The sequence below is a fragment of the Borostomias antarcticus genome (assembly GCF_949987555.1).
Source record: "Borostomias antarcticus genome assembly, chromosome: 15".
Lineage (NCBI taxonomy): Eukaryota > Metazoa > Chordata > Actinopteri > Stomiiformes > Stomiidae > Borostomias > Borostomias antarcticus.
Window position 1 is genome coordinate 25,019,561 of NC_140248.1, and position 10,427 is coordinate 25,029,987.

The following is a 10,427-nucleotide window of genomic DNA, read 5'->3' on the forward strand; positions in this document are numbered from 1 at the left end:
CTCTGACGTCCCTGTCACATGATCAGCTGGATGAGCTGGTAGGGTTCTTTCCTCTCACACATATATACTGTATAAGCGTCCTAATGCACGTGAAAAGTAGGGATTGGAAACAAGTACGTTTATAACAACCCACACCATAATAAGCTGATTTGTTAATGCAATATGTCAGGTAAGATACACTTTGGTGCAAGTATTGATCTCATACTCCATCTAGCTATCAGCATCAATATGACCAGGAGCAGTGCTGACATTAGCTGTGAATGAATGATAACTAATCTTTCACCTCCATACCTCATAATTTACCTGTCGTTTTATAAGTAAGCTCATTAGAAGGGAATCCACGTTGCAAGGGCTGCCCACGTCATCGAAACAAGCACATGGACTAAACTCATTAAAGGACCCGTTAGATTGGCTGGGTTCAATGTCTCTGTCAGCTTGGGTCATTCTCAATAATCATCTCAATACATATTTATCTGCATTTTATCTCCCAGAACTCCCGTCTCCCACGCTGAGGTTTCCCTCGTCGCTTTCTTCAACAGAGTTGCATTCAAGTCATGAAACAGTTGCCAAGTTGTTTCTCAGCATAGACAGTTGTAGTTGCTAAAAGCTTGTTGAGTGGTGGCTGGGAGGATGCCTGCTATAGTAGTTGCAGAACATTGCCCTTGAACGCCATGTGGCGTTGCCAAAATGCAAAGCTGTCAGACTCACGGTGAACCTATTGGGGAACAAGTCCTGTTGTTTTCTGCGCAGTGCGATGCGGTTTGTTTTTGGTTCTGTCCCATGTGACCCATCTTCCCTCTCACTGCACCGAGGGTGAACACCAACAGGGGCTGTTTGGGGTTACACACCTCCACACCCCCTGTGATGATGCTCACACACACTCACACACACACACACACACACACACACACACACACACACACACACACACTGTTGCCTGTTCTGACACCCTGAGGCGTTTTGGCATCGTGGGCATCAAATGAAACTGTGTAGTCTATGGTTCTATGGTGGGTCACTGTGGGGTCCATGGTGGGTCACTGTGGGGTCCATGGTGGGTCACTGTGGGGTCAGTGGTGGGTCACTGTGGGGGGAGGGGGGTCACTGTGGGGGGAGGGGGGAGGGGACAGCACATCCAGTAGAAACACAGGGAAGCTGTTCAACAGCCACTGAAGGCAGAGTGGACAGGGTTTGTTTTCTTCATGTTTCCTGTTTCCTGTCCAGCTGCCTTTGAAGCTGAGCGCCCCCTACTGCCTTCACACGGTACATGTTCAACGTCAAAAAGAAAAAGAAAAAAAGAATCAACACTTTCTATTCCCTCTCCCTGATTGAGTGAGTGATGTTCTGTGATATTTCATGTCGGCTACAGACTCTGGTGATTTACTGTTAACGCTCTCTCGGTTGTGGCGTTGCTCACGGTGACGCTCCAGCGGCGCTCTGTCCTCCCCGCCCAGCTCAACAGGGACACGACGGCACCTTCACACACACCTTCACCTCAACATCTGTATCTGTGTATGTATGACTCAACCTTCGCCATGAGCGTTCGCTTCCTCACGTCCGTTTGGTTTGAGCTTCTCTTCTGTTGTTTTGCTTGGAAACACTCAACGGTCAGTCGTCCACTCACACTCAACACATGGTTGAACGATGGGCTCCTCTGGGTCATATTTGGTCTGTTCTGTCCTCTGATAAGACTCTCCCTGACCCCCTGACCCGGGCAGAGACGGACACAGACGCAAGGACCCTCAGTCTTAGTCCTATTGCCTGGACATTCTCATTGTGGTGTATATTAGCATTAGGTAATATAGACCTCAATGCACTTTGCTTTGACTTGAATCAGCTCCGTCCAGTGGAGTCTTGGGTAATACCCAAACTGGCCACTGGAGGGCGCCAATGTCTTAAATGTGAAACACTTCAATTTGTGGATATTTGCACAGGTACTTAATTTATTTTTTAGAATAATAATATCGTTGAAAAAAGAAAAAAGAAAAACAGGATTTATATCAGTCAGTTTATGGCTGTATATAAAATATATAAATATAGTATATATCTTAGAGCTCAAGGTTTCTTTATAGCTAGAGCAAGGGAAGTAATTCTAGTTTAAAGCAGTTTCTGTCATTGACTATGGGAATAATACCGACCTGCGATCCTGCATGACTTCACATTCTGGGTTTAAGGGAAAAAATCAACAATGATCCACCCCGATGGGTGACCGATGGGTGACCGATGGGTGACCGGTGGGTGACCGATGGGTGGATGCTTTATGGAATAAAGATACAGTCAGTTTTTTAGAACATGAATATTAACACAAAGTAATTGTACTGGAAAATGTACCGGCTGGTTTCCCCTCTCACACTCACAGATGGAAGGTTCTGGGTCAATTCCAATGATTTCACTCCATCTTGTGTTACAGAAAAACGGGTTCCATTTTGAAATATGTTATTAACACATTTAACAGCCAAATTATCCTCAGGATATTAATGAATCACATTCAAAGACGTCAGAATTTCCCCCACTTTCAAATTATGGCTCGATTAAATCTTTTTCATTCAAAATGATCAATTCCAGAATTCATGAATTCCTGTTTCATTGGAATTCTCACCAATCCTGATGGACTGTTGTCAAAAGCCTTGAGTCACATTCAAGCCATAGAAATGTTGGTTTAGGTTTTTACTGGTTGCAAGTGAGCATCTGCTGAGCGTTCCCACAGGGGCAGCTGAGACAGATGTGACGCGTGTATTGAGGTCCTACCTGGTTCAGACGGATGTGACGCGTGTATTGAGGTCCTACCTGGTTCAGACGGATGTGACGCGTGTATTGAGGTCCTACCTGGTTCAGACGGATGTGACGCGTGTATTGAGGTCCTACCTGGTTTAGACGGATGTGACGTGTCTCCAGGTGGGATGTAGAAACCTGAGATGCTAGCAGGTTTGTTTAGTATATACTGGTCTGTATGGTGAGCCAGAGAGTCAGTGATATGTTTAAATGGTTGCTGGTGACAGTGTTCTTACCCCAGGGGGCTCAGTATTAAAGTCACGTGTCACACTGTCACGCTGGACATGTTTTTGGAACCTTTGATGTGATATGCAATAGAGGCCAATGAGACTGAAGTAGAGACACGGTTTGACCCGGAAGCTTAATTCTACACCCTTTGACCCCTCAGAAACAACCTGTAATGTGTGATTGACTGGTTTTGGTATACAGAGATATGAGAACATGGAGCTGATGATTAATAAACTTCACTGATGTTGCCATTGTTTCATTTGTTTCTTGTTTTCCAATAACTGGACAGTCCACCAAAATGCTCTAAAAGCATCTTCAAAAATATTATCCCTTTGAAGATTGACCACTATGAAAGACTAAATTACATTAATTCCAAATTAAGATATGGTTTCTCACATTGATTTTTTCCCACTTGATATTGGACATCAATAACACTAGATATTACTATCCAGTAACTTCTACAGATAATGTCTAGATTATTACTGTAGTTATGTTAACCCACCTATAATAACTGCAGGTACAGTACAAACAGCTCCCGTCATCAACACAAGAACAAGAAAGACCAAACTAGGTTGACCTCTTTCACCCCTGTTGTTTCATGGGGTCAAGTTTATTGAATCAGGTTTCAAGATGACTTTTTACAACCAGAGTGTAGCGGGTCTGACCCCGGCTCGGTGGCTGATCCCAGGAGGGGCGGGGCGGACGGGAGAGCGTGGAAAAACAGAAGAAGAACAGGAAAGGAAAAAACAGAAGAACGGAAAAGGAGAGAGAAATAAAGTGGGAAGAAAGAAAAGAGGAGAGTCTCTGGGCGAGCAGCGCTTTACTCTGCGCGCCGGGCGGTTCGTCTCGATGGCGCGTGATTGGACGATAGAAAAATAAAACAACAACAACAACGTCCCTCTTTACTTCTGTGCGGGGATCATGCCGTCGATGGCCTCGCCCTTCTCCAGCTTCTTCTCCATCTCCACCATCAGCTTCACGCCGTCGACCACGCACTGAACCTGGTCCACCTCGGAGGAGCCCAGACGGTCGGCGTTGGAGATGTCGAACACTCCGCCCACGGACGCGGTGTCCACGCCACCTGGGGAGAGGAGAGGGAGGGGGAACCACGTCATGGTTTCAGTCACCCGTGTGTTTCTGTCCGTCTGTCTGACTGTCTGTCTGTCTGACTGACTGACTGACTGTCTGTCTGTCTGTCTGTCTGTCTGTCTGTCCTGTCTGTCTGACTGTCTATCTAACTGACTGACTGACTGACTGACTGACTGACTGTCTGTCTGTCCTACTGTCTTTCTGTCTGTCTGTCTGACAGACTGTCTGTCTAACTGACTGACTGACTGACTGACTGACTGACTGTCTGTCTGTCTGTCTGTCCTACTGTCTTTCTGTCTGTCTGTCTGACAGACTGTCTGTCTAACTGACTGACTGACTGTCTGTCTGTCTGACAGACTGACTGACTGACTGTCTGTCTATCTGACTGTCTGTCTGTCCTACTGTCTGTCTGTCTGACTGTCTGTCTGTCCTACTGTCTGTCTGTCCTACTGTCTGACTGTCTCTGTCTGTCTGTCTGTATGTCTGTCTGTCTGTCTGCCTGTCAATCTGTCTCTCCCTCTGTCTGTCTGTCTGTCTGTCTGTCTGTCTGTCTGTCTGTCTGTCTAACTGACTGACTGACTGACTGACTGACTGTCTGTCTGACTGACCAACTGACTCTGTCTGTCTATCTGACTGTCTGTTTGTCCTTCTGTCTGACTGTCTGTCTGTCTGTCTGTCCTACTGTCTGTCCTACTGTCTGTCCTACTGTCTGTCTGTCTGTCTGTAAATGTACCTGTGCCGCGCTTCTGCAGGCGCAGCCTGGTGAGGATCTCGTCGAACTTGGCGTGCGTGCTCAGCTTGGGCAGCTTGACGTGCACGCCGCCGCGCAGGCCGGTGCCCAGGTTGGAGGGGCAGGTCAGCACGTAGCCGATGTGCTCGTTCCACATGAAGCCGTGGTTGTGCTTCTTGAAGATCTCCTCAATCTGCCAGGCAAGAGAAAAAAAGCTTGGTCAACGACCTGGATTCACTTCAATGTTTATGTGATATGTCATTTTTATAGTGTTAGAGATCTTGTAAAATGTTGATGATTTTTACACACGTGATTTGTACACATATATGATTTGTACACACATGTGATTTGTACACACGTGATTTATACACATGTGATTTGTACACACGTGATTTATACACGTGATTTGTACACACCCTGGTCAGGCCGACGCAGAAGCGCCTGAAGACCTCCTTCATGTTGCCGCCCTTCTGCATGGAGATGACGCGCAGATGGTCCTCCTCGTTCACCCAGACCAGGAAGCTCTTCTCATCGTTGTGCCTGTTTCAGAGGAAGGGAAGTGAATACCACAGAAACACAGACATCACAGACGAGCCGAGACTACCGGGGGATCTACGTGAACCTCTAAGGTACGGTGGTGTACGAGGGGACTGATATGTTTTTGTTGTTCAATATAAAACTGATATGTTTTAACGGGAAAAGGCTTTGCAGATATCCAGGTAATGAGATGTGAGCTGACCAGATGCCTCTCGCGTCGGGCCAGTCACGAGCCATGCCAGCGGCCAGCAGCAGGGGGGACACGGGCTTGTCGAACAGGAAGTGATCATTGATCAGCAGATCCTGGTCGGCGTCGCTCATGGACTTCAGGGGGTAGTAGGTTCCCTTGAACTCACCGTCCAGGCTGGCCAGTGCTGTAAAGACACACAAAACACTCAGGTGGGGCAATAAGTGGCACTGGCTTATGAGAAATCTCTACCGCCCTCTGTTGGTATGCAACAGTATTGGCTACTCTGATTGGTATAAATCTCATGCCACAAACGGACACACACACACACACACGGATGGACGGACACACGTCACGTATAGAAACAGTTGCCCCACTTAAAAAACATCACATCTTTTTCTGTATTCACTCTCGCTTTGGCAGCCATTTTGTAGCAGAGTCCATGAAGCCAAGGGGTCACCGGAATTTTATCTCTATTTTCTCCGCTTCCAGTGGACCCTTTGTTAAGGGTTCAGGCCCACGCTTAACCTCGAGCGCTGTGCTGTGTACAGGGTGTGGGACTGACCCTCGACCTCTGTGCTGTGTACAGGGTGTGGGACTGACCCTCGACCTCTGTGCTGTGTACAGGGTGTGGGACTGACCCTCGACCTCTGTGCTGTGTTCAGGGTGTGGGACTGACCCTCGACCTCTGTGCTGTGTACAGGGTGTGGGACTGACCCTCGACCTCTGTGCTGTGTTCAGGGTGTGGGACTGACCCTCGACCTCTGTGCTGTGTACAGGGTGTGGGACTGACCCTCGACCTCTGTGCTGTGTACAGGGTGTGGGACTGACCCTCGACCTCTGTGCTGTGTACAGGGTGTGGGACTGACCCTCGACCTCTGTGCTGTGTTCAGGGTGTGGGACTGACCCTCGACCTCTGTGCTGTGTACAGGGTGTGGGACTGACCCTCGACCTCTGTGCTGTGTACAGGGTGTGGGACTGACCCTCGACTGACAGCTTCTCCACGGCTCTGCGCTCTCCGCGGCTGTTGTGGGGGGGCAGGGTGTACCCCTTGATGCTGCGCCCGGTACGCACGCGGCTGCTCAGTACGTAGTTGGGGTCCAGGTCATCGCCTCCCTACAGAGAGGACAGTGAGAACATGTCAGGTGGACTGTAGTCAAAATACTCTTTCTTTCTTACCTATCCAGTTATTCCGCCTACTTTATGTGTTGTACCTATCGCCCGTGCGCTGTGCGATTTTGCGTTTTCCACAAGGACCCTCCTCAGTAGGAGTTGAAATCCATACCTTCAGGTTCTCGAAGTTCAAGTCGGTCTTGTGCTTGTCTGTGGGCTTGTATCCACCATGACGGTCGGAGATGATGGGGTCCAGCAGATCCTTGAAGACCTCGTAGGACTCCTCGTCACCGGCCACGCAGCCAACGGTCATGATGAAGGGGTGACCTGAGGTGGGGGGGGGGAGGAGTAGGAGACGTTGGTGACAGCAGCTTCACACTGACACAAACTCGTGCTAACGAGGTGTCAAACCACGCGCGCTATGAACTGAAGCATGTATATAACGTTGAGGTTTGAGGCGCTGTATGTGGTGTAGAACGCATGTGGCACTTATTGAAATGGAGGCATAACAATATAATTATGAGGTATTCTGTATTTGAATGCAGAAGATATGTGTTTATCTGATCATCAGTGTCGAGGTCCTAGCTTCCTTCATGGGCTAATGCTAGGGTTCATGGGCTAATGCTAGGGTTCATGGGCTAATGCTAGGGTTCATGGGCTAATGCTAGGGTTCATGGGCTAATGCTAGGGTTCATGGGCTAACGCTAGGGTTCATGGGCTAATGCTAGGGTTCATGGGCTAATGCTAGGGTTCATGGGCTAATGCTAGGGTTCATGGGCTAATGCTAGGGTTCATGGGCTAATGCTAGGGTTCATGGGCTAACTCTAGGGTTTGGCCACATCCCCCATAGTATCTAAGAGAGGTCATGTGGACCTGGAATGCATTTAAAGTCTCTCCATGTCACTCACCAGGGTTGTCAACTCCGGTCTGGATGATATCATCCACGGTGTAGCCGCTGGGGGTCTGCTTGTCCCTGAGCTTGGCGTACATGTCCTTGGTCAGCACCTTGGCCATGTGGTTGTTGTGCTTGGTCAGGTCAGGGTACTCATCCTCAACGGAGAAGTTGAGCTTGAAGTTGTTGTGGGTGTTACCGAAAGGCATGGTTGCGTTTCTAACACTGCGGAGAGGAGCAGACAGAAAGACATTAATGGAGGACATTTCTTGACATCCTATTGTGACCCCTGAAAAGACACGCCTCTTAAAAGAAATTCCCAGTCACTAAAAGTGGAGGGTGGGGGGGCATTCTTTCAGGGCACACATAACATGGCAGTCAAACTTCCTCAGGCAAAGATTCAGAATGATTTCTAGAGAAACTCTTTAGAAGAGTTGCAACGATTTTAAACAGTGTTGGATACTGTTTACTGGTCTCCTTTCCTAGCTTCAAACGTCATCCCAAGTCCATTGGATCAAATGTCTGTCATAGATAAGGGGGAGGGGGGGGGGGGCTTGTGAGGGGGGTATTTTTAACTCCCCTAAGCGCACCCCTGGTGTACAACGTCCAACATTCTTACCCACTCGGGTAACACCCTCTACCCCCCACCCATAACTCTTGTCTACCTGAATCTTTTCTGTACACTATGTGCTCAGAGCCCCCCCCCCCCCCCCCCCAACACCCTGCAGAAATACCTCCCAACATGTTGCTTCCATTACTCACAACGCTGCTTAAAAATGAGCCAAACTGGTCCCTTCAGCGTCACCACAGAGGGACATTTTGTCACCTTGACGCACATGCATGAACCGGGGAGATAACCTTGTCATGTAATGTATCCGCTGTTGTCACCTGTTTGGCGTTCATTGATTTTCTGAGCTGAATGTATTACCAGAGCACGCACAGCCTTCCAAGTCATTATTCGTATCACATTTTCTGAGTTAGTGCTGGTATATGAAATACATCATATTATCTTGACAACCATTTATGCAGTTATTACATCATTGCTTGCAAAGTAATCCCCCCTAAACGACCGTTTGCAAGGACTGTGCCGTGTATTCAGGAAATGTAATGTAGAGTTTATGTTAAGACTGCTTTGGGTTTTTTGCATTCTTATCCTATGGAGATAAGATTCTCAAACTGCCATTTATAGAGAGTGACACTTAACTGACTTCAGATCTGTGAACAGCCCTCATGACAGACAGAAACATAGCTAGCTACAGCAACTCTACAACATAACACCTCAGAACAATATACCCTTGCAAATACAAGTGAAGGAATCCTTATTTCCTCCAGGTATCTCTCTGAGCTCAGTGACCAGGGCTGCCATGTTAGAATACATCCTCAAGATAACTAGAAACAAGCAGCTACAGAGTTGCAGGAAAACCTCCCATTCTTTAGCATTTCCAAAAGTTCACACATTTCTGCAGGTCCGTTCAGGCGTCCAGTATTCTGTGTACTTGTTATTAGCTATTAGCATAGTTACTGTTAGTTAGGTTTTTACCTGCACTCCAGACAAGAAAAGAGTTAACAGTCCTTGGGATCAGTCCTGTTCACCGTAGCCAAAATAGGGTCACCCAAATTTGAAGGTCTTTACCCTCCACTTATATACCAGGCAGACATGCAGCTATTGGCTGAGCCATTTAGTGCTGGCTGTGCCCTCATTGGCCAGAGCTGGTTCTTCGCGCTCACGTAAGGCTTGAATTGACATCAGTTATCCAAGATGGAGGCTGCAGCTGTACCCTCGCCCCCCTCCCCCCCCCCCCCCCCCCCGACAGGCTCTATGTATGGGGCAGGGTCTGGGGGGTTGGGGCCGGGCCTGGGGGGTTGGGGCCGGGCCTGGGGGGTTCTCAGAGAGGGGAGGGACTGGGCAAGTGGGGGGATAGAGTAACCGCTCAAAAAAGCTGAGCAAAGCTTTTGCCAAAGATGCCATGTCTCATGTCTCACAGGGGCTTAATATCAAGCATTAGATTTAGAAAAAGCTGCCATTGGTTTCCCTCATCACATGGCTGCCTGCCTGTGAACGCTGAACACTTCAGATCAGATCATTCGTTTCCCTCATCACATGGCTGCCTGCCTGTGAACGCTGTCCAGTTCAGATCAGAGCTTTTTTGTGTGTTTTACACCCGATGCAAATGAAGCAAAGCACACTCCACCCAGCAGGCCACGTTAGGCAGAAGCAAACTGAAGGTTTTAGAAAGGATTTCAACTATCTTTTAATCTCTGCATTATAGGTCACCAAGAAGGACAATGCAAGGACACGGCGCGGTCAAGCTGCTTGGACAGCTGATGGCGGGGAGGAACATGTTTTTCCTGGGGGGATACGCATGCAAGCTGGTGCTTTCCAGCAAGGAGCCTTGATCCAAACACTAATGTGGCTTGTTGACTGACGTGGACACCCTAATGACTCTCTCTGTCATCTGGAAAACTGTCTCTGTCTTTCACTGACCTCCACTTGCATGGTGGACAACACCATCGCTGAAGACGTGTTCCAGAGAGAACCATGCAGGGCGTGGAACCATGCAGGGCGTGGAACCATGAAGGGTGTGGAACACTAGGCCATTCATTCCCATCATTTTGGAACGTTGTATTCTTCCATTTGTCCTCTTCTCAAATGTCTCACTCCGTCTCACTCATGATCGGTATTTTGGTTCTGCAGCATCTATGGGTGGAACTTCCTGTCTTGTTGTTATTGTACTTGTATCTACTACCCAAGTGATGTTTATTGCATACTGTATGTTGATGACATTACTGTGAATTACTTTCAAGTCACAACGCATCCCGCGCACGAGTCAGTGTGTGAGGGAAGATGTCACCCTCATGCATATTATGTCGATGGCAAAAGC

At 48.2% G+C, this 10,427-nt stretch overlaps 1 protein-coding gene across 1 annotated transcript; it reads right to left on the bottom strand.

Annotated features, from left to right (window-relative positions):
* Window positions 1-3,899: 3,899 nt before the first annotated feature.
* On the bottom strand, window positions 3,900-9,151 carry LOC311318318 (creatine kinase M-type; the record flags this gene model as incomplete). The annotated part of the gene is made up of 8 exons (XM_084449610.1): window positions 9,086-9,151; window positions 7,562-7,770; window positions 6,826-6,980; window positions 6,524-6,656; window positions 5,556-5,727; window positions 5,233-5,356; window positions 4,820-5,009; window positions 3,900-4,078 (listed from the first exon to the last, which is right to left on the bottom strand). Exons 2-8 carry the CDS (start codon window positions 7,752-7,754, stop codon window positions 3,900-3,902), a joined length of 1,146 nt encoding a protein of 381 aa, XP_084305736.1. The 5' UTR covers window positions 7,755-7,770; window positions 9,086-9,151.
* Between the last annotated feature and the right edge of the window lie 1,276 nt (window positions 9,152-10,427).